Raw genomic sequence first — 24,472 nt, 5'->3', positions numbered from 1 at the left:
GTTTAATTATGGTTCAGTTGAAACCAAAAATGAATTCAATATGTTCTTATCTTTGGACTCTCTTCTGCTTGTTACAGTTGCCCTTAAGAAGCTAAAATGCAGGGTGTTACAGTATCTCTTACGAGTTCTGTAATTGAAAACTTAATGAAAGATGACTATGTGTATGAAGTTTCTAATGAAGAGTAAGTTTCACATAAAAATTCTTTTTATTAATTTTAATGGTTGTTATTGAACTATTTTCTATTTAATGCAACAGCCTTGCAAAAGAACAAGAACAACAAGCCCAAGAACCAACGGTGCAACAAGAATCAGAAAAAGAAGCACCTGTTAATGTGTAAACATTAAATTCTTTAATATCACTTTTGTTTAATATAATTTTGGTTCACTGTAAGTTTGGGTTTTGGTTCAGTATAGGTTTAGTTTTCAGTTCACTAAAATGATTAGCATAGCACCTCTTAATGTGTAAGCATTAAATTCTTTAATATCACTTTTGTTTAATATAATTTCGGTTCAATGTACATTTAGGTTTTGGTTCAGTATAAGTTTGGTTTTCAGTTCACTATAATGATTAGTGTAATTTCTGTTAAATATCATTGCTAAATATGATAATAGTTTGGGATAATTATAGAAATGTTTACTGTTTAAATGAAGCAGACCTCTGGAACAGCCCTATGAAGAAGTAACAGAGCAACAATCCAAACAAGAAACACCTATTGATGTGTAAGTTTTACTGCTTATATAAATATCGATAATGTTTACTGCTTATACATGGTTTAATTATGGTTCGGTTGAAACCAGAAATGATTTCAATGTGTTGTTGTCTTTGGACTCTCTTCTGTTTCTTATAGTTGCCCTCTAGAACCCAACAAGTAGGGTGTTACGGGGTCTATTACAAGCTCTATTATTGAATAGTTTTTCAAAGATGCCGATGTCTATCAAGTTTCTGATGAAGAACAATCCAAAGAACCTCCACTGGCATGGAAATTAGAAAAAGAAACTCTAATCTTGTCATCATTTGACAGGTATGTTACTTGCTTTTCTTTAATATCATTTTTGTTTAATATCATCTGTTAGTTTGGATTTGGGTTCACTATTTGTTTGGATTTCGGTTCACTATATTGATTAAATATCATTTTTTGTTTAATATCATTGTTAAATATCTCACCCTGCAGAGCTGTTGAACCTAGGGAAAGGGAAGATGAACGGCCTTCCTTTAGCCTTGAGATAAGTCCACCAGCATCTCAACCAACTCAACCCTCTGAAGAGAGTGATTCACAGCTTGACATCCTGGCAGAGGCGGTGGTAGAGGCTGGAGTGGAAGCAACATTAAAATTTGCTGAAGGAACATCTTTAGAACCAACCTTACCAGCGGCAGAAGTTTACAAAACCCCGCAGAAAAAGACAAAAATCACGAACGAGCTGATTGAAAAGTGTTATCATTGGATGACAAATGTAACACAAACCAAAGATGGTACCAATGAATATGAACCATTATTTGTCTTGAAACATGAGGGACTCTACGAGGGATTGAGAAAATATTTCATGTCTCTAAAGCCCGAAGAACAAGTGCATGCCGTGGTAAAATCCTTTGCCAATTGCATTAACATTAATGATTTTTTTTAAACACTCATATATAGTATGTCTCATAAATTTTCATCCTGTAAGTGGTTAGTATACACAGCTTGATTCTCAACAAAATAAAAACTAAGCGGTATCAAGAACAAATATACATTGTGCCGACAGATATTGTGGTAAGTAAATTTCTTATTCACTGCTTATTACTTTTCGGTTCAATGAGAATGTTAATATTGGTTCACCTGATTCTTATGTCTTCTTTTGAGTACTTTTGTATTAAGAAAACTTTTCTCTTGAAGATTGAATGTTTTTCACATTTTATTCAGCATATGATTTTTGTTCGGTTTGGTGAAATATGATTTAACTAATGTTCATTTTGCAGAATTTTATCGTGGGAACATATGGCAACAAGTACTATGATAAGACCACAAAAAAGTCGTCAATTTTAATATTCAGCAGTATGACCACCACTGGCAGTTTATTGACAAAAGAAAACTTGCATCCCATCCATTTGTAAGTTGTAATATTTAAAATTCTTTGATAATTCTCTTGTTTGCTATTGTTTCCATTTAAATATTTTATAATTTTCCAAAACTTCAACTATTTTTCCTAATTTGCAATGGAGGGCATTGGTGGTTGTATGTGGATTGCTGATGTAAACAATAAGAAATTCTATGTCTTTGACCCTATTAACAAGGAGCCAAAAAATATACATGATTCGAGAAAGGAAATAAACAAATTTGTTGTAAGTTATTTTCTTGTAAATTATTGAAATTATTCTGTACATGAGAGGAGTTTGGTTCATTGTTGTTGGTTTTGTTTATTTACTTTTTCTATCTCTTTCAGAGTTTAATAATTTCCCAGATGAGGGTGTACGGTGGGACAGAACCCTTAGTAAAGGATGCACTGGGAGAGGAAGCAGAGTATATCCTATTGAATGGTCAACGTACAAGGTAAGAATCTTTCTCTTCTATAGTGCTATTTTTAATGTGTTTTATTTTATATACTAATGATCGTATTATACTCAATTCTTGCTTAGCTATGATTGTGGAATATTCGTAATGAAATGGCTGGAAATAATAGATCCACAAAAAATAAATAGCGGCAAGAGATATAAATATAAAGCTTGGACACAAGTAAGTACTTTCTAAATTAATAAACTTCTTTCTTTTCTTATTTCATTCAGTTAAGTTGATATTGTTACTAGAGCTTTGAAGTTGGTTGTTACTCTGCTCAATAGTTGTTTTCCATGCAGAAAATACTATTCTTATTGATTGAAAATTGATCATTTATTCACCACATATAAAAGTTTCGGTTCGGTAGCTCATATAATTTTGATTCACCAAGTGAATGTTTTTCGGTTCGGTGGCTCTTATAATTTTGATTCACCAAGTGAATGTTTTTCGGTTCGTTGGCCTCCTATTAATTTGTTTAGGTTTAGGGTTACTGTGATTTCATTTTTACAGTATAACTAGGTCTTTGAATTAAATTTGTTGTTATTTAATGCGGTTTTCATTTACTTGATATTTAATGTGTTCAGGATGTAGGGTTATTGTGATTGCATTTTTACAGTATGATTAGGGCTTTGAATAATATAGTTCTTATTTCATTTTGGGTTCATTTCTTATGTAACTAATTCATTTCAATTGAAATGCAGAAAGAAATTAATGACTCCAGATACCAATATGGTCCACATTTTCTGTTACATGAAACGAACAAAATGAGAGACCAAGTAATTTCGGAATCTGAAGCAATAAGCTCACCAAGCCATCTGCTTTCCTCTCCAGCCCTTATTGTAAATACACATCTGGGGATTTATATAGCAAATAGAATATACTAGTTATAATTAACAATATTTTGTTTAACTTGTTTAAAGAGAAAAAAATGCATACTTTAAATGTATATATGTAAATGTATGTATCAAACAATGCAAACAATGCTTCTTTCAAATGTATATATGTCAATGTTAATGTATATATCTATTCTTAATATCAATGTATCAAATGTTAATATTTATATATCTGTTGGAACTATGTGGCTTCCGTTTTATTCCAGGTTCTCAGTGATTGTAATCACTGTATTTACGAATACATTTATAATCCAAAAGAACACAGTGAACCAAAACTAATACACTGGGCGAACCGAAAATATAGAAACACACAGAACTGCTAAATCCTGAACCCTAAACCATAAACCCTAAAACACTGAACAATGAACCCTGAACCCATAAACCATAAATCCCTAAACCCTAAACCCTAAACCCTGAACTCGAACCCTGAACTCTAAACCTAAACCCTGAACACTGAACTCTGAACCCTAAATGCTAAACTCTAAACCCTAAACACTAAACCCTTAGAACCCTGAACCCTAAACCCTAGACCCCTAAACCCTGAACCCTTAATCATAAACCCTAAACCCTTAGCAATGAAACAGGTGAACCGAAATTAATACACGGGGTGAACCAAAATTTTCAAACACATTGAACCCCTAAACCCTGAACCCTAAACCCGAAACTCTACACACTAAATCCCTAAACCCTAAAACCTAAAACCTAAACCCTAAACTATAAACCCTGAACCCTAAACCTTGAACCCAAACCCTGAACTCTGAACTTGAACCCTGAACACTGAACTATGAACCCTAAATGCTAAACCCTAAACCCTAAACCCTAAATCCTAAACCCTTGGAACCCTGAAACCTTAATCCTGAACCCTAAACCCTCAAACATGAAAGCGGTGAACCGAAATTAATAGACAGGGCAAACCGAAATGTCGAAACACACTGAACCCCTAAACAATGAACCCTGAACCCATAAACCCTAAATCCCAAATTAACCCACGCCCAAATAAATTTACCCGCATCCAATGTCACTAAAATAAACGTGACTTCCACGCGCTTCATTATAAAAAAACAAAATTCTTCTTCAAAATGCACAAAATATATCCTTCTCTTCAAATCTCTCTCAAAATCACTCAAATTTCAGTCACGTTCTCTGTGAAAACCACTACTGTAGAAGAATAGCGAGAAAATTTGGCAACAAACAACTACAAAAGAACAAAAACAGCAACAGAGACTACCAAAGGTATGAGAAAACTACTGTTCACTTGAAATCTTGCAATGTTGCATTTCTCCTGGTTGCATTTTAGGTTTCCTGGATTGATTTGCTTCGTTTAGAAAGTCGAACTATGAGTGAATGTATTTTTACAGTATAACTAGGGCTTGGAATGAAATTTGTTGTTCTTTTTATTCAGTTCAGTGGATAGTGTAACTAGGGCTTTGAAATTGGTTGTTACTCTGTTCAGTACTTCTTTTGCATCGAGAAATACTATCATTTAGCAACAGTGTTCAAGAATATGAGTCAAGAAAAGAAAGCTATAGTTGAAGAAATGGGATTCGGTGTCCTGGCACATGTCCCAGAAATGAAGGTATCTTACGCCCTCTTAAGAGAATTGATTGATTGCTATGATGAGTATCATGGTTGCCTGAAAACTCTCCATGAAAAAATATACATAACACCTGCCAAGGTAGCAGCTGCGCTGGGGATAAGCCACGGCGGTAATACACTTTCCACTTCTTGCTTATTTTTGGTTCATTGCTCACTTAAATTTTGGTTCATTGCTCCCTTTAAATTTGGTTCATTGCTACCTTTAATTTCAGTTCATTGGTATGTAAAAAATTAAACTGAACCTTTTTGGCTCATTTGTTGCTATTAAGATATTGTAGGGGATCGTTTTCCTAAAAAGTTTGACTATCACAAACTGAATGAGGAAGACAAGGCAATATTTGACAGCCTCAAATGTCTTATGTTGGCGACTTTGACAAAGTCTATCCTAAATATGAGTGTTGAAGGGGAGGAGAATGATGCGTGAGCATCTTTCCTACCCTTTTCTAGTGAATTTGCATGGATTTTGTTGAGTTTAATCAAGAATTAATTATATTTTAGCCACTATAGATGCTATTTTGAGTTTTGTGCAATCTTGTTTATTTTAGGTAGCATTCAGCTGGATTTGATGGAGTTTCTGCAGCACAAGAATCAAAGGAGATGGCTGCGAGGAGCGACGCACACGCATGCCTGACGCGTGCGCATGATTTGGAGGTATCCATGGCGACGCGTGCGTGTGACTGACACGTACGCGTGAATTGAAGATTTTCTCAGCGACGCGTGTGCATGACCGACGTGTCCATGTGACTCGCAGAAAAGACCATCGACGCGTACGCGTGACATGCGCCATGTGCAGAAAACGCAGAAAAACGCTGGGGGCGATTTTCGGGCTGTTTTGACCCAGTTTCCAGCCCAAAAAACACAGATTAGAAGCTGCAAAATGGACAAATCAAGTGGTCCCCACCCATTAGCTGAAGACTTGTTAATTAATTCGAATTTAAATTCAAAATCTTATTTTTAGGAAAAGATATTATTTTTAATTTTAGATAATTAGATTTTAAATTTATTAGGATTAGTTATAAATAGGAATTTAGATGCCATCAGATGGGAACACAGTACATTTTACCAGAACCCTTATTTTTCTTCTCTGAACCATGAGCAACTAATCCTTCATTGTTTTCGCTCTTTATTTTATGAATATGGGTGGAACAGAAGTATGACCCATGTTCTAATTGAGTCTTGTAAAACTTGGAAAAGCTCTTTACTTGAACAACAGCTTGAAAACATATTATACTGAATTTCTAATTGTTTGTATTTAACGGGATACGTGACATATAATCCCCTTATTTTTGGATAATTAGGATTCTTTTGGCATATAAACTAGAAATTGATCATCACCCTCTAATTGGAATTAATTGACCAAGGAATTGGTAGTTAATGAATTTTAGAGGAGACTAGAAAGGTCTAAGGAATTAGGGTCTAGTTACATATAGTTTGCCATGAATTAAATCTTGCATGATTAAAATAGTTAGTAAGAAAAATCAATCCGGAAAAATAGATAACTCTGAAGCCTTAACTGTTTTCTCAATATTTTATTCCCAACTTATTTATCTGCCTGTCTTTAATATTCCAAATTTGCTGTTTAATACTCTTTGAACTCCCAACACTATTTTTTATTTGTCTAACTAATCCTATCAAACACTATTGTTGCTTAATCCATCAATTCTCGTGGGATCGACCCTTACTCACGTAAGGTATTACTTGGTACGACCTGGTGCACTATCCAGTTAGTTTGTGGGTTATAAAAAACCGCAACAAAGAACCGGCAAAAATTCTGCAGGACTTTTGTCGTCTTCATACAGAAGTGCTTCTTACTGTGGACGACGGTAATCATGGCCTCCGTGATCAATAAGCCGCCTATCTTTTGTGCGGACAACATCCAACAGTGGGATGGGTATGTCATGTGCTCAGCTTCTTGAGAAAGGGAATCGAAAACAAGAGAAAGGGAAAGAAACAGTCCTTTGAGGGCTGTGTTTTTGTATTGATGCTGATTTACTTCCATGAAACCAAGTTCCCTCACTTGGATGGACTTGATGCTCCCCCGGCACCATGGGTGGCCTATTGGACAAAGAAGATGATACTAGACCGGATTTCTAAGGAAGCAACAGACACAATGATAATGTGTTGATTTGAAGCATTGTGCATGCAGAAATATTTTTCTTGATAATTGAATATTTATCACGTATTATTCATCACATGAATTGAATTCGGTTAAGTATTTGTGGTCATTTTGATTCACCTGATTGTTTTTGTATTTCATTGTTTCAAATACTCTGCTAAGTAAATAATTTTGTATTTTAGGGACTTCTATATAGAAAGCAAATAAAGGGGAAAGAGAAAAGAAAAAGGGAGAAAGAAGAAAAGAAAGTTGTTGTTGTGGATTCTTCTTCGGAAGAAGAATCTTTTTCGGAATCCAAATCAGAATCAGAATTTGACAATATAACGCTGGCAGAGAGAACAAAACAAAAGAGGCTCATGAAAAAAGAAAAAATTATTCCAACGGATTCAAAAACATCAAGTGAATCTCAAAACCAGTGCAGTTCAAATGGTTCTAATTAACAATATTTTGTTCAACTTGTTTAAAAAAGTAGACACTGCTTCTTTTGAATGTATATATGTCAACATTAATGTAAATGTTAATATTAATGTATGGATCTAATGTTAATGTATTTACTGATTCAAGATGGATTACTCATTGTCTTGTTATATACCTGTTGGAACTGCCTGGCTACTGTTTTGTTGCAGGTTCACAGTGAAAGAAATCAGGGTGATTACTAATACATTATGAACTCCAAAAGAACACAGTGAACCAAAATTACTACACTAGGCGAACCAAAAGATAGAAACACACTGAATCCCTAAACACTGATCCCTAAACCCTAAACCTAAACACTAAAACCAGAACCCTGAATATTAAACCCTGAACTCATAAACCCTAAATTCCTAAAACCCTAAAACCTAAATCCTAAACCCTAAACCCTAAACCCCAAAAACACAATGAACCAAAATTAATGCAATTGGTGAACCGAAAAAGTGCATATCTCAACATAACATAGATCTAATTTTAAAAGAATGCTACTATCAAAACTCTGAACTCTGAACCATGAACCAAAAAACAAATTCTTATTATTCAACTTACAAATTAATGCACTATACAAATCGAAAAACTGCATATATCAATATAGAATTTCACAAAAAGAGTGACTATTCATTAAAGACTATCAACATTTAGAAATTAAACCTACTATAACCATGGTGAACCGAAATTTTCTCATGGGTAAACAAAAATTTACATTAATAAAAACTAAAACTTGTAAAATCTTGTCTTGGATAATTCATATCTGGTGTATTGTAAAGAATGGAGCTTGACTGAATCTTGTCTTTTTTACCAGGTTTGATCCAAGTCTGTTCTTGGGCCGACCTCTTGTTTTGATACGTGGTGGGCTTTGAAGATCATTTACATTGCTTAATGTCGTTTCTTCGTGGGTTAACAAACTTTTTCCTTTCCTTCTCTCTTGATATTCTTCCATCTCCGCCATGACCTTGTCAAATGCTCGGTGCAAAATTCCAGTCAACTCTTCATACTCGGATGCAAATTCACATATATTGTGTGACCGAAACACTAATTCATTAAATCTCTTACTTCTTGGCTCTAGTACAAGTTCATCTTGGCTGCTCTTGATGTGTCTATGCCTCCTCTTTCTGTTCTTACTCCAGCGTTCCAATATGTATTTCGGTGCCACGTTATCCACTGGCTCAAAGCTTAGAACGCTTAGGGAATGGTGGCATAATATGCCCCTAGACTCAAAAAGCAAGCAATGACACTTTACATCTTGTGATACTGTGTCATAGGTGACGACAAACTTGTTGAATGTGGAGTTGGAAACCTGCTCTATGACTTCATATGTTGTGAAACCTAGAGTGAAATGCATTGATCTTGTGATACAATTCACTTTACCTCTAAATTGAGCTTGCACTTCCCTAAACTTCTCATGGGTATATACACGCTGAAACTGTGCCTCTATTGCTGATTTTGTTGTGCATGGTATCACGATGTGAAAATCTGCAGCATCAAATTCTCTCTCTGCTTGCTCTCTGCTTGCTAGGAAATTGTCGTATTGCTTCATGAATTGTCTCAAGGAGCTATTTCGTGTGATAAACTTGTTGAAAAATGAATGCATATTCTCGCTCCTTTGCGTACTTCTCATCCCGGTCCAAAAGTGGTGATCCAAGTAAACCGAAATCCATATATGCCGATCCTCGTACAGCTCTGCAAACCAAACCGAAACTATAAGGTATGGTGAACCAAAAAATAATGCATGCTTTTGGGAAAAAAAGATAAGAGCATAAAAATAACTCGAATTGAAATCTCAATTACCTGAAAGCCACTTGTTGCCTCCGAGACCATACTTTGTGAGGAAATCGTTTCAGTTTCTGTCAAATTCGTCTTTTGTGTGCGAGTTCCAAACAACATGGCTCATCTCTTGTTCAATATCAATGTGTCCCTTGTAGCTATTTAGTTTGCTTGGGATCTTCTTCATGATGTGCCAGATACACCAGCGGTGAATTGTTGTTGGCATGCATAACTCAATTGCCCTTTGAATTGACGCGCATTGATCGGTAAGAATACCTTTTGGTGCCTTCCCTCCCATGCAACGTAGTCAACACTCAAATAGCTATTTGAATGATTGGATGTCCTCATTTTTCATCAGTGCGCATCCAAGAAGTGTCGACTGGCCGTGGTGATTCACGCCAATAAAAGAACCTAAAACCAAATTGTACCTGCATAAATAACAAGCACACGGTGGTGAACCAAAATATATACACTCACTGAACATCAAATATATTTTTGAATGAACTGAATACCTGTTTGTGTTATAGGTGGTGTCAAATGAAATCACGTCTCCGAAATAATCAAATGCAGCCCTGTTTCTTGCATCAGCCCAGAATGCATGTTTAATGCAGTGATCACCTTCAAGGTTGAGCTCAAAGAAGAAAGGTTCTTCTCTTTTATTCTAACTAGGTACTTCCCAAATTCTTTGGCATCGTCTTCTTCGAAAATATTTCGTACTTCCCTTGTGATGTAATTCCTTACGTCTTTTTCTGTAAAAGCTAGTTCACAGTGGCTGCCAGCTGCTGCAACAAATGATTGGTAAGTTTTGCTCGGTCTGATTCCGGCTTCCTCGTGGGTTTCAATGGTGTGACGCACGAACATACTAAGCTCCCTGTGTTGTTTGAGCATTTCAGCCTGGTCTGGACAACAAGGATGTGAGTGATTCAAAATAACTTTGGAAATTGTCCAAAGACCAACATCCTTTATTATCTGTACATAAATTCTGGCCGAACAATTTAACCCAGCTGAAGGGTTTGTCTTCAAAGTTGAAGATATCTTTGATTTCCATCTCCCCTCTCTAGAGCATACAATTAGTTGATTCTTAATCTTGTCTCCGTCCTGAGTCGTGTTTTTGATTTTGGTGAAAAAACCAGCAAGTTTGGAATAATATTTGTAGAACTTTCTAGCTTCTTCTAGGGTCTTAAAAATAATTCTCACTTTTGGGACAAATTTTTCATCTACAACACAACTGGTCTGCATAGTGAATCGAAGTCTTAATTATGGTGAAGAAATCTTAATTACGGTGAAACTATTATATACTGCTTAGGAATGAAAACAAAACATATTTTGTTCTTATTATATTAAATTATTATAAAAATGATTTTATTGTCATATATATTTTGCGTTTACTATTAACAAATTCTTTAGAACCATAATCTCTAACTATATAGATCCACTATTGGACAAAATTAAACAAATTTATATCGACATATTTATTATATCTATGTACGTAGGTCTTTGAGAAGAAATTGTTCAAAATGCAATTAAAGGATAAGTGTGGTGAAAAATTCAGCTCTTTTTTAGCCGACAAAGTGGTGGCAGTTGCAGGTGATGTTTCTCTTCACAATTTCGGAATCAAAGACCAAATCCTCATTGAAGAGATGTTGGATGCGATTGATATTATAGTGCATACTGCCGGAACTACTACACTTGATGAAAGGTGAAAAATGATGTACAATAAGATTTCATTAATGCAAGCAATAATAATAATAAGTAATGACACTTAGTTCAATAAAAATACTAAAAATATTTTTTATAAAAATATTAAGATATTTATTTAAAAATTTATTTTTTCATTTAGTTATATTTTAAATAAAAATAATATTTTTATAATATATCAAAATCAAAATCTATAAACTATCTAATAACTGAAAAAAGCATCTTTACATAAAGATAATTATACAATTTTCATTCGAGTATCCATTATAATTAATAAGCCGCTATATAGCTTTATTTATTTGGTTATTGTTATCTTGTTTATTTTTTACAGATTTGATGTTGCAATGGATATAAATACAATGGGAGCTTTTAACGCTATAAACTTTGCTAAAATGTGTCATAGAATAGAAGTTTTTCTTCACGTATGAACCGGTATGTAATATCTCAATTTTATAAATATGTGAAGCCTCTACTAGATAGTTGAAAATCCTACCAGACATAAATGTTATTTTCAACAAAAAAGCATTAAAACTTGGGGAGATAAAAAATTAAAAATTCCCTAAATTTAATTTCATGATCTAATTTTAACTAATACTATTCTAATGATACGGAATTTTTTAAAAAGGCAATAAAAACTAATTTTGCACGAAATCTTAATTTTACAATTATTTTCATTAAAGACTTTAAAACTTTTGATACAAAAATCAAATAACGATTTTTATTTAAAAGAAAAATGTGGCCTAACAAAAAATTATGGTTATATGCTTAAAATAGTAAAAAGTATAACCACGGTACCATAAATATCATAATCATAATTTTTTTTTGTTGACTACAATCATAATTATCATAAAAGCTCTAAATATTTACGATATGTTTGATTTACATGCAATATTCTCTCCCTTCACGTAATGCTTAGCCACCTAGGCCCTAGCTATCTAGTAAGCTAAGCTCGCTATTCATCAAATTCTAACCTTAAAAAGAAAAAAATTTTGATAAATTTATATTTTGGATTCAGCTTATGTTTGTGGAGGAGCAAATGGATTAATATCTGAGGAACCATTTCGCCTGGGCCAAACACTTAAAAGCTCATCAGAATTGGACATCAACTTAGAAAAGCAGTTGATTGAGGAAAAACTTAGTGAACTCCAAGCACAAAATGCCAATGAAGAAACAATCACCTCAATAATGAAAGAATTTGGAGCAATAAGGTAAATCATAATTATATATACAAATCCTGAAAATTTGAGTTCTGCATGCAACGATTATATTGATGATCCATGCATACTATATTCTTTTAAGGCTATGTTTATTTCTGTAAAAACAGAATAAAACAATACACTGAAAATAAGATATAAAGAATAGAGACACATAATTTAGTATTTTTATATTCTGTTTAGTGATAAATACTATGATATTGTTTTTCTATCTCAGTATCATGTTACTGTAAATAAATATAGCCTTATAGTCCCTTAATTTTCTGGTTATGTTTATGAAAATTCTAGGGCAAATATGTATGGATGGCCAAACACGCATACATTTACAAAAGCCATGGGAGAAATGCTTGTGATGAACATGAAGCGAAATATACCATTGATCATCTCACGTCCTACTGCTGTCATCGGCACTCATTCAGAACCTTTTCCGGGTTGGATTGAAGGTGTTAGGTAAATAATCACTCAATTTAATTATCACATATGTGCGTGTGTGTAATATATAATATTATAATTATTTGAGTAATTAAATGATATAATTTTTTGTGACTACAGAACTATAGACTTTGTGTTCGTTGAGTATTTCAAAGGAGCAATAACTAGTTTTGTTGGTGATCCAAATAAAACTATGGACATGGTGAGTCTCACTGTATTCTTCAAATAATTTTTACTTTGAATTTTTTATTTTCGGATGTTTTATATATATCTCACAGACTCACACAAACAAAAATTAAACTTGTATTTATGAAGTTAAAATTTTTATTTGGAGTAGGTTATTAGAGTTTTGAACTCTTAATATTACATTTTGCTTCGCTTACTTGATAATTAATTTTTTAAAATAAGATATCAAATGAATGAAATGATGGATGGTGCAGGTACCAGCAGACATGGTGATAAACTCAATGATCATAGCGCTGTTGGTTCATTCTAAGTGTAATCTTTCCAACAATTTCATCTGCTACCATATTGGTACTTCCCTAAGAAATCCAATTAAATTGTGGGATATTCAAGAAATAATGTATCTTTATATTACAAGCAATCCCTGGCTAAGAAATTATGAAAAGTCAGGGGCTTTATGTGAAAAACTATTATTCAACCCAAGAATTACTGAAGATCATGAATTTCACCAAACCAAGGTATTGGTTCAAATAAGTTAACTATGGTTTATATTTCCAAAATGTTTATCCATATTGAATCATAATTTTCTATTCTTTACTGATAATACTTAATTATTGTCCCCCTTTACGGTATCAAGGCTTTGAAGAGGATAATGAATCTTTATAGGCCTTATGGTCTCGAGGGCATGTACGTACCCTATGCTACATATTCAATAAGGTGGAAATTCAAGTGCAGTCAATTTTACGTAAAGTTGATAATGGAGAGCCATTAGATGAAAATTTAGTCAAATCAATCAAATTATTTAACGGTTTTCAACTATCAACTTCACATAAAATTGACTGTACCTGAGTTTTTACTATATGTGTGTTGGAAATACTGTATATATGGAATTCATTACATTGATTTGTATATAATATATTCTTAACAGTTTTGATGATGAGAACACAGAGAAGTTGCGAATAGCAATAAAAGGAGTTGGCAATATGGATAAGGAATATATAACTTTGATCCTAAGAGCATTGATTGGAAGGACTACTTGATGAATGTTCATTTCCCAGGTCTAATTAAGTATACTATGCAACCAAAGATGTAACCTTACAACAACACTCGTCCCTTTTGTTAGGATTTGGTGATTGCAGGAATTAAATTTGAAATTTCGAATCGCCTTAGTGTTATTTCAGAATGCTGGTTACACCTCTTTATTTTTGTATTGCCTAAGTGTACTCTAGCTGATATATATACACCAAAGTAAATAAATTCTGTTGAGAACAGAACCAAAGCAGAATATCTTCCTAACTAACTTTCTCTCTTTCAATCTGATTTTCCTGACTTGGTGCTATCTCTACCAAAATCCATTGCTAAATATAGAAAGAACAGTAGATGGTGTCATCACAGTTCAAATCATGACAAACACAAGATACAAATGATTATATCCGAATTTTCAATTTCACAGAAATTGATAAATGAGAGTGTTATCTCCAAACACAACATATTTGGCTTTGATTTTGTTAATAATTATGTCAAACAATGGAAAAATTTTTGGTTAAATAATTATGTTGAAATTTGTTGAATGAATTAGAATGAGTAGTTGAAGATATATTTTGTTAGATGGGTAGGTGAAATGTGAGGTGCTTGGCTTCCCCAAAAAATAGAAGGCATATATATATTAGCACCGTGCAATAAAAGAAGTAAAGCAAAACAAACCTTATATGGACATGGATGTAATCATATTGTCTATAGTCTAACACTTTATTTTGGTTCATTATTTTCATTACATCTCTCATAGTTCCTCTGCTTTGAAAGTTCTCCTTCTCATCATAAGAAGAACTACTTAATTATCTCAAATGGAGTTGGAAAGTGTATTGCATTTCCTTGAGAATAAGACCATTCTAGTCACTGGTGCCACTGGCTTCCTCGCGAAAGGTAGTCATATATTATATGTTGTAAAACAATGCAAGTTGTTTTGGAGTCTAATTACTAATACGTTTAATTTTATATGCTTTTAATTAATTATTAATTGTTATGGATTATTGCAGTTTTTGTAGAGAAGATACTAAGGTGTCAACCAAATATAAAAAAACTTTACCTTCTTTTAAGAGCTACCGATACTGAATCTGTCTCTCATCGCTTGCACCATGAGGTGACAAAATATTTTGGTGCAATATATATGATAATGTAAATAATAAACAATGTCCCTTATTATTTCCTATATATACTAAAAAATTGCTGATCACATTCTAGCTTTATTTTAAAATCAATATACATATTAGACTATATCTCTAACTATATGGATTTATGTAATAATAAAAATTTTAAATAATATCACAGATATTAAAACTTGAATATTTAATTTAGCATATAAATGTATAAAAATTTTATTATACTATACAAGAGGTATCATACACTATTTTTTGAGAAAGCATTACCATTCGCATGTATGTAGGTCTTTGGGAAGAAATTGTTCAAAATACAAAGAGATAAGTGGGGTGAAAAATTCAGTTCCTTTTTATCCGAGAAAGTGGTGGCAGTAGCAGGTGATGTGTCTCTTCACAATTTTGGAATCAAAGACCAAATCCTCATTGAAGAGATGTTGGAAGAGATTGATATTATAGTGCACAGTGCCGCAACTACAAGACTTGATGAAAGGTGAAAAACAACGTACAATGAGATTTCATTTAATGTAATAAAATTTAAGGAGCCAAAAACGATCAGAATTTTCTTTATTTAATATTTATTAATTATTTAAATAACATAAATTTTGACTGTTTTTTTCATCTATTATTACCATTGTGTTTATTTATTTAGTTATTTTAAAATGTTTAATAATGAAAAAATATTAAATAAAAAAGAGTAAAGTATCATTTTTGTTCTCAACGTTTGGGGTAAGTCTCAAAGTTGTCCCTAACGTTTCAAAATTAATTCAATGTTGTCCTACCCTTAGGGATCCGTTAACAGAATTGACGGCGTGACAAAATTGAGACGATTTTGAAATGATAGGGACTTAAATAGGACGAAAACATTGGAGACAAAAAGGATACATATAAATAAATTTTAATTTTATCCTTCAATAATATCAATTTTTTACTAGACATAATATTCAATTATTTTTTAATCATATCTAAATAAATTACACTTAATCATATTACTTTCATTTTAAATAAATTAATTTGTTTATAATTTAACTCTTAAAGATTTTTAGTTATCATGAAATGTTTGTAGAATGACTAGTATATAAACCGGCAAAAAAAAATATGTACAATAAAAAATTAATATTATTGAAAATATAAATTATACCTTTTGTCTCTAATGTATCAAAATTCTTTAAAATTATAAAAAAAATAATTTATTTAAAATGAAAGTAATGTGATTAAGTGTAATTTATTTAGATGTGATTAAAAAATAATTGAATATTATGTATAGTAAAAAATTGATATTATTGAAAGATAAAATTAAATTAAAATTTATTTTTATGTATTGTTTTTTTTCATAACGTTTTCGTCCTATTTAAATCCCTAACGTTTCAAAATCGTCTCAATTTTGTCCTGCCGTCAATTCTGTTAACGGATCTCTAACGGCAGGACAACATTGAGCCAATTTTGAAATGTTAGAGACTTAAATAGGACGTTATGGATAACTTTGGGACTTACCCCAAAACATTAGAAAAAAAACGATACTTTACTCGACAAAAAATAGTCAAAATTTATTTTATTTAATATTTATTAATTATTACAACAATGAATGAATATTAAATAAGATAAATTTTAAAATTTTTTTTCCTCTCTAACATTACCATTATTATTATCTTGTTTATTTTGTGTAGATTTGATGTTGCAATGGATACAAACACAATGGGAGCTTATAATGCGATAAACTTTGCTAAAATGTGTCATAAAATAGAATTTTTTCTTCAAGTATCTACCGGTATGTAATATTCTCAATTTTATGAATACGTATAATAACACATACATATATAATCTCTTACTAGCTAGTTGAAAATCGTACAACACATGAAAAACTGAAATGTTATGTGATAAATTTGTATTTTGGATTCAGCTTATGTTTGTGGAGAAGCAAAAGGACAAATACCTGAGAAACCATTCCTTATGGGCCAAACGCTAAAAAGCTCTTCAGAATTAGACATCAACTTAGAAAAGCAGTTGATTATGAAAAAACTGAGTGAACTCCAATCACAAAATGCCAATCAAGAAACAATCACCTCAATAATGAAAGAATTTGGAACAATAAGGTAAATTGTACATATAGAGTCTATATGGTAAAATTTTCTTGTATAAATTCCATGTGTAACATTACATATGAAACTTATCCGATATAAATAATCCTAAAAACTTAATTTCAGCGTGCAATGATTGTAGTGATGATCCATGGTGTTTTTAATTACTTTATATAGCCCTCTAATTTTCTGGTTACGTTTATAAAAATTCTAGGGCCAATTTGCATGGATGGCCAAATACATATGTATTTACAAAAGCAATGGGTGAAATGGTTGTGACAAACATGAAGGGAAATATACCGCTGATCATCACACGTCCTACTGTTATAATCGGCACCCTTTCGGAACCTTTTCCGGGTTGGATTGAAGATGTTAGGTAAATAGCCACTGAATTTAATTAACATACATCTAGACATTTTTTTAAATGGAACTATATATATTCCGATCCATCCTATGAATAGATGATTATTTCAGTAGCTAAATGATATAATTTTGTGATTATTATATTGCAGAACTATAGACTATGTGTTTGTTGAGTATTTCAAAGGAGCAATAACCAGTTTTGTTGGTAATCCAAAGATAACTGCAGACCTGGTGAGTCTCACTCTTTAAATAATAGATCGATTTTATTTTGAATTTTTTGTATCCGTTTGGTTAAAATATCACACAAAACTAAACGGATATGAAGATGTGAAGCTAGTTTCTAACTTTTCATAATTATTTATTGTCTTTGGAGGAGATTATTAGTTTGATGTTTGAAGCGGATAAGTTTTTGAAACTCTTAGGTAGCGTTTGTTTTGAGATACTAGAACGGAGACTAGGAGATAGATTGAAATTTTTTTGACGGAGACTGAAATTTTAGTGATATTTTATACTTAAACTACTCTCATTTCAATTAATTCCAACTCTACACTTTATGCAAATTAAATTAGAATTTCATTCTTATTTCAGTTTCTGTCTCTCATTTTATACCAAACACAATACTAAAACTTATTTCAGTCTCCGTCTCTTAATCCTTATTTCTCAGTTTCAGTTTCTCTTCCAAATGTTACCTTAAGTATTATATTGTTTCATTTTTCTTCTGTCACTTTTAATTATATATACCATAAAATATCAAATCATGGAATTGAAATGATGATGCAGATACCAGTAGACATGGTGACAAACTCAATGATCATAGCGATGTTGGTTCATTCTAAGAATAATACTTCAAACAATTTGATCTACCATATTGGCACTTCGTTAAGAAATCCAATTAAACTTTCAGAAATTCAAGACATAATGCATCTTTATATTACAAAAAATCCATGGCTAAAAAATTATGGAAAGTCCGGGACTTTATATGAAAAATTTACATTCAACCCCAATTATACGGAAGATCTTGAATTTCCCCATTACAAGGTATGGGCTCAAAAATTAAGTTAGCAGTTTGTATTTACTTTGAATTTTTATTTTATGTTATAACTAATAATTTATTTTAATTTCCCCTTGATTGTTACGGTGTTAAGGGATCAAGGTTGAAGAGGATAATGAACATGTATCGTCCTTATCTTCACTTTGAGGGCATGTAGGTATCCCAATACGATATCTAACTAATAACTAATTATGTTATTGATGTATATATAAAAATGCAATAGTTTTTATTTATTTGTCAACAGCTTTGATGATAAGAACACGGAGAAACTACGAATGGCAATAAAAGGAGTTGGTAGTGTTGAGAGGAAATTTAACTTGGATCCCAAAAGTATTGATTGGAAGGAATATTTGGTGAATGTTCATTTTCCAGGTCTACTTAAGTACTCCATGCAACCTAAGATGTAACCTTACAACAACAATTGTCTTGTCTCTGTTGGAAATTGGGGTCCCAAAATAGTTTCATGATATTTTCAGTTTCGATTGTGTCGTTTTAGATTGCTAGCTACGCTTCTTATCATATGTTTTATCTGTGTGTTTGTAATGCAAATAAAATAGAAATAATCTTACGTTTCTCTTAACATGATACATAATTACATACAAGTACGATTACATATCTTTTAAATTTATCTTTTAAATAATTTTTATTATTATATTAATTTTAAAAAATTAAAACAAACATATATAAAGAGATTTAATATTTTTTATTTAAAATATAAATTCAAAAAACAGTTTAAGTAAATTAAAATTCAACAATTTAATATTAAATCTTTTAAATTTTAAATTCCTAACACATCTCAAAATAATTCTTAAATATCTCAAAACACAGATGTAAAACCTTTTATTCTGTAAAACCTAGATCTGTAACGCCTCACGCTGCTCTTCCATTGCTGTGCTCCCCTCTCGTACTGCGCTCTTTTTTCATTTCGTGCTCCTCCCATCTTCACCACGCTCCTCCGTCAGCTTCATCAAAGTGTTCTTTCTCGCCGTGCTCTTCTGCCAAAATTTGGGTGTATGTATAACATATTCTATTTTCCCTAACTTCTCTGGTAATAGATTTTATCTTTTAATCTATGTTTTTGTTTGTATAAGAAAAAAACTTTATTCTTATAAGAACTTTAAAACTATTATAGCTAAATAAACATAATAATTGTTATTTTTATATATATCTTTTTTATTATTTTTGATAATTTTAGATGTGTTTACAAAATAATTTGTTTCTTCTTTATTATTTTAGATATGTTTACTTAATTTTACTAAAGAAATTTATATTATATGTATTTTCAGATGTACTATTTTAAAAATATTTAATTTATTATTTATTATTTTAAGTGTGTCTTGAATATAATTAAAAAATTATACCATAAATCAAATTACTTTTTTCAAAAAATATCACTAAAAAATTATAAATAACGTGTTTTTTGTCCTTTACGTCTTCTTTTGTGAAAGATTCTATTTTTTTAATCTATTTTTTTTGTATTTGAAAGAAAAAATTTCGTTCTTGTAAGGTTTTTAAGTTATCATAGCTAAATAATTATAATAATTGTTATCTCCACTTTTAATAATATCCATCGTTTTATGATTTTTGATAATTTTAAATGTGTTTATAAAATATTTAGTTTGTTATTTATTATTTTAGATGTATTTATTTAATTTCATAAAAAAATTATATTATATATACATTCGAATGTGTTTTAAAAATGCTTGTATACTTAACATATTTGACTCTGATAGAGGATTATTCATATTGTTTTGTTTTATCCATTTAAATTTTTGGAAGAAATGATTTTATGATATAGTACAAAAATTCTATATATATCTAAAAAATCTAGAATTCAATTCATAGTGAACTAAAAAAAAAGTATAAGACTACTAAAAGAAGAGAAAAAAAATTTATGTAAAAATTTAAGTAAACTCAAAAGAGACTTGAGAAAACTTGTTAAAGACATAATTATTTATATTATTAGTTTAAATCCATCAATAATAAAAAATAATATAAATCATAAATAATAATTAAAAATATAAAATAAAATAACTTCAAATTATTTTTTAACTGATTCTATTACCTTTTAAATATTTTTTGCACTATAAAATGTGAATTTTTATTTTTACTCCCATAAAGTTACGCTCCCTGTATAGAATTTCTGGAAAGAAAGCTTGCTTAGCAAATAATGCAGAATAAAAGTGAAACTTAGAACAGATGAAAATTATAAATTGAATTAATTAATTTGACAATGAGTAGTTCTGTAATTATTTTTATGATTATAATTAAAAATAATTGACTATTTGTCTCCATGAGAATTTAAAACGCTGATATTTGTATCCGTCGTAGATGAAAATTGACTTTATACCCATTTAAGATGGATTCAGTGTGACAAAAGTAGCCTGACTTGGATTGGCACTTACTTCAAAATTGTAGGACCTACGTAGCTCTCCAAACCTCCCAAAACTCAATCTACATGATATTAATTAAACAATTTTTTTCACTAAGAGTTGGGAGATTGGAAAAAATTTTGTAAGAGACTCTGCTGTGCCCTAGCAGAGGTCGTCGTTTCGTTCCCAACTCGGAGAAGACGTTTGGAACACTCCCAAGCCATCATCCTAAAGCTATGGGTTTCAATGCTGTCATTCCCAACTTGGAAAATACGGTCGGAGCAATAGCAAGCGATCAGTACAAAAACATGAAAGAGGAACGTGCAAGGAATAGCAAGCAGAGCTCGAACCCAGGATTTTCGTCGTCGACGGTGCAGATGTCACTCCCTTTAGTCGGCAGAGAGCAGAGGTATGTCATTGCCAATGTTGATTAATTTCAAATGTCATTGCTACTAGTTAGACAGATTATATTACCATATCAAATCCTGTTTGAGAATCGCTAAATTGGTTGATTTAGGGTTTGTGTTAGGTGTAGTAACATGTAATGTTTTCTTAGAATGTGTTAGTTAATTTCACTTTCAGGAATGGCCACCATCCATATAACATTGTATATTAATCATAGAGGACGGTTTGAGAGAGGGCCGTGTGGGAAAGTTAGTTACGTTGGTGGTGAAGTCACATAGATCGAAAGGGTTAATGTTGATACCCTGAATGATTTTTTCGTATCTGATTTGCTGAAGGATATAGGATATACATCTGTTACTAACTTTTTCTGGTTAGAACCTGGGAAGGAGAGCTTGATGATGGGTTGAGGGATCTGAGGGTTGATATGGATATAGTTAGAATGTATGATGCAGCTGTGAAAAATAGTAACAGAATAAATGTATATACAGAGCATCTGGTAGATGAGCCCGTGTTAGTTGAGGAGAACTATATGACTCCATCAAAGATGAGAGTAAAGCACTGTGCTAAAAGGGTTCCAACTCCGAAGAAGAGTTCAAAAAGAAGATTGATAGTAGTGGAAGATGAGGATGATGCTGAAATTGTATGTAACGTGCAAGTTGGGATAGAGGACCAAAAAAGGAGTGAGGCCCAGAGCAGGGAAGAGACCCATAAAGAACATAAATAGGCTGGAGTTGAGGCCCAAAAAGAGGACAATATTAGTATGGCCCAGGAGACAATAGACCCACTACTTTCAGTATCTGATGAGGCAAGACAGGTTTCTCAGCCTCCCCCAACACCTGTCATACCAGATAAACCACCATCAACTCAGTCTCAACCCTCCCAGCCACCTATTCAAGAAGATCAGCAACCAACACACACTGCTTGTTCAGACTCAGTCCCGCCTTCTAAATCCAATGTCTATGCACCTCTTGAACCAGAACAACTAACCCAATACATCCTACATCCGTATGAGAATCCACTTTCACAATCAATTTCTCAGTCAATCCCACCCTCTGAGATCAATAGAACTCCCCAGAATGATCAGAGCAATCTTTCAGATGAGGTCGAGGGAAGGCCAAAGGTGAACAAGAGGAGATCAACAAAGAGAACTCCCCCTATAGGGCAGTCTTTCATCCCAAACCCCGATCCGGATAAGCCGCCAACCTTTTACGTTTCCGTTGATGAGGATGATTTTTCTGATGAAAATTCTGGACATCATTGTTGAAATGTACTGGGAGGAGACATTAGAAGTTGTAGAGGCTAAACAAGAGGCCACTGAAGAGGGAAACAGAACCGCAACAGCCCACACTCCACAAGTAAGTGCATTGTATTAATCATTTCACTAATCTGCCTTGTAAACCTTGTGTGATAATGACTGCGTTGTTTTTTGGAATGCAGCAGCCTCAACCAATGCCTCCCCCACTAACCGCACAACCACAACTTCCAACAAACAATGCAACAAGCAGAAAATAAGTTAAAAGGAGAAGTATTAAACAACCGCCTCCGACTAGACAAACACAGCAGCCAATGACACCACCTGTCAACCAGCCAACTACAACTTCATCCATACACAACTCTCAAACTGCACCTCATCCACTGCAAGGTGCTAGTGTAGGGACAAGCACCCGATTTATGCAGTTCATGCCCACATCTGGAGTTGTGACTCCAACTACTAGAGGTCAAGGCACAGCTGATAGAGGGAGAGGTCAAGGTACAGGTCGAAGCAGGATATGTGGATCAAGCGGAGAAAAAAATAGTATCTCAAGCGGGAGCAGTAACTCGACCCCAATATCATAGACTAGTTATGGTTGTTTTTTGTTGTTTTTAGTTTACACCAGTGAGATACATAAATCTTGTATTTTGTTATGTATTTTCATGGTATGGCTTAGATATGACTTAGTAATGCTTTTTTTGAAGATTTGATTTGAGTTGCCAATACTTGCCTTCTTTTGCCTTCTTTTGGTATCACTATTGTCACAGCATTTTGTTCGGCCAATTTGGTTCGAACTCATATATTGAAAAGTAAAACTATCAGGTTACTAATTTACGGATACAGCTTATTATTGGATCCTTAAAGAGAAAAGAGAGATTCATGTCCATTTTCAACAGCATTGTATACTTTTAAACGTTATCAAAATCATTTCAAATTGTAGCAACAAGTTCAAAGCCTGCGTATCTACATCAATGTATCACATGTAAAGCAAACCAGTATAGATTAGAAACAAACCATATCATGCCAATATCATGAGAAAATTTAACTATCACGAACAAAGATCCCCAATTTTACATGTCTTATAATTTCATCACCAAATACAACTCACAAAACAAACAAACCGCTACCTCCAGTGCAACGGTTGTAATCAACACTCTAATTCCCCTAATTTCACCCTAATTTCAACCCTAAATTTGTCTATCTTCCTAGCCATCATTGAGGATGCTTGCTAATTTTTTTCCCTGCAATGAGAGTCAATCCATCATCTTGCATAAGAATGCTCCGACTTTCTCTTGGCTAAACATCTTTCCAGGCCTTCCCATCCTTATTCGAGTTCATCCACCCAAACAAAATATCTGTAATATCTTGTCTGAAAAAACAAAAAAAAGAACGCCCCACATTGTCAACTAAAACTCAGAAACAATTGTCTCACCTCAACAACAACAGCATCTGACCCTTACCGTCCATAGATGACATCTGATGAACCATCTATTAGGATTCGTAATCGTGCCAGACTCCATCAACACAATATCACTCCCACAGAAACATTTGCCGTCGAGCTTCTTCTCTTTCATCTTCTTCGAACTTGAAGAACTGCTACGACTTCCATCATTTCCATCAGAATTAAATCTGCGTAATGACATTAAGTTATGAGATAACTCTGGGTGCACTTGCATTGAATTTTACCAATATTTTATTTTGGGTGTATGGTTCGAATTGGGGAAGATAAGTTGCTAGGGTTTTAATTTCAAGTATAAGGCTCTTTCTACCTTCATATAGAAACGTTCATATCCACATAGACAAAATTTTGGGAGGTTCAGAGAGCCACGTAGGATCCTACAATCCCGAAGCAAGTGTCAATCCAAGCCAGGTTATTTTTGTCACACGGAACTCATCTTAC

At 32.6% G+C, this 24,472-nt stretch overlaps 2 protein-coding genes across 2 annotated transcripts; both read left to right on the top strand.

Annotated features, from left to right (window-relative positions):
- The first annotated feature begins 9,267 nt into the window (after positions 1–9,267).
- Positions 9,268–13,938, top strand: LOC127744221 (probable fatty acyl-CoA reductase 4). Its single transcript, XM_052256503.1, has 9 exons — positions 9,268–9,312; positions 10,865–11,070; positions 11,401–11,465; positions 12,085–12,277; positions 12,572–12,733; positions 12,836–12,917; positions 13,156–13,416; positions 13,536–13,615; positions 13,827–13,938. The coding sequence occupies exons 1-9, from the start codon at positions 9,268–9,270 to the stop codon at positions 13,936–13,938; spliced, it is 1,206 nt and encodes a 401-aa protein (XP_052112463.1).
- Positions 13,939–14,742: 804 nt separating this feature from the next.
- LOC127744220 (probable fatty acyl-CoA reductase 4) lies at positions 14,743–18,950 on the top strand. The gene is made up of 10 exons (XM_052256502.1): positions 14,743–14,821; positions 14,935–15,038; positions 15,342–15,544; positions 16,719–16,819; positions 16,952–17,144; positions 17,344–17,505; positions 17,642–17,723; positions 18,273–18,530; positions 18,638–18,696; positions 18,788–18,950. The coding sequence occupies exons 1-10, from the start codon at positions 14,743–14,745 to the stop codon at positions 18,948–18,950; spliced, it is 1,404 nt and encodes a 467-aa protein (XP_052112462.1).
- The last annotated feature ends 5,522 nt before the right edge of the window (positions 18,951–24,472 follow it).

Source organism: Arachis duranensis, unplaced genomic scaffold, assembly GCF_000817695.3.
Source record: "Arachis duranensis cultivar V14167 unplaced genomic scaffold, aradu.V14167.gnm2.J7QH unplaced_Scaffold_232527, whole genome shotgun sequence".
Lineage (NCBI taxonomy): Eukaryota > Viridiplantae > Streptophyta > Magnoliopsida > Fabales > Fabaceae > Arachis > Arachis duranensis.
This window is presented reverse-complemented; position numbering and strand designations above follow the sequence as displayed.

Coding starts and splice junctions, on each gene's coding strand:
- LOC127744221 (XM_052256503.1), top strand. CDS start 9,268: ATGCCGATCCTCGTACAGCTCTGCAAACCAAACCGAAACTATAAG. Junction 12,278..12,571: donor AAAGAATTTGGAGCAATAAG/GTAAATCATAAT, acceptor TGAAAATTCTAG/GGCAAATATGTATGGATGGC. Junction 12,918..13,155: donor CAAATAAAACTATGGACATG/GTGAGTCTCACT, acceptor TGGATGGTGCAG/GTACCAGCAGACATGGTGAT.
- LOC127744220 (XM_052256502.1), top strand. CDS start 14,743: ATGGAGTTGGAAAGTGTATTGCATTTCCTTGAGAATAAGACCATTCTA. Junction 14,822..14,934: donor CACTGGCTTCCTCGCGAAAG/GTAGTCATATAT, acceptor GGATTATTGCAG/TTTTTGTAGAGAAGATACTA. Junction 17,145..17,343: donor AAAGAATTTGGAACAATAAG/GTAAATTGTACA, acceptor TAAAAATTCTAG/GGCCAATTTGCATGGATGGC.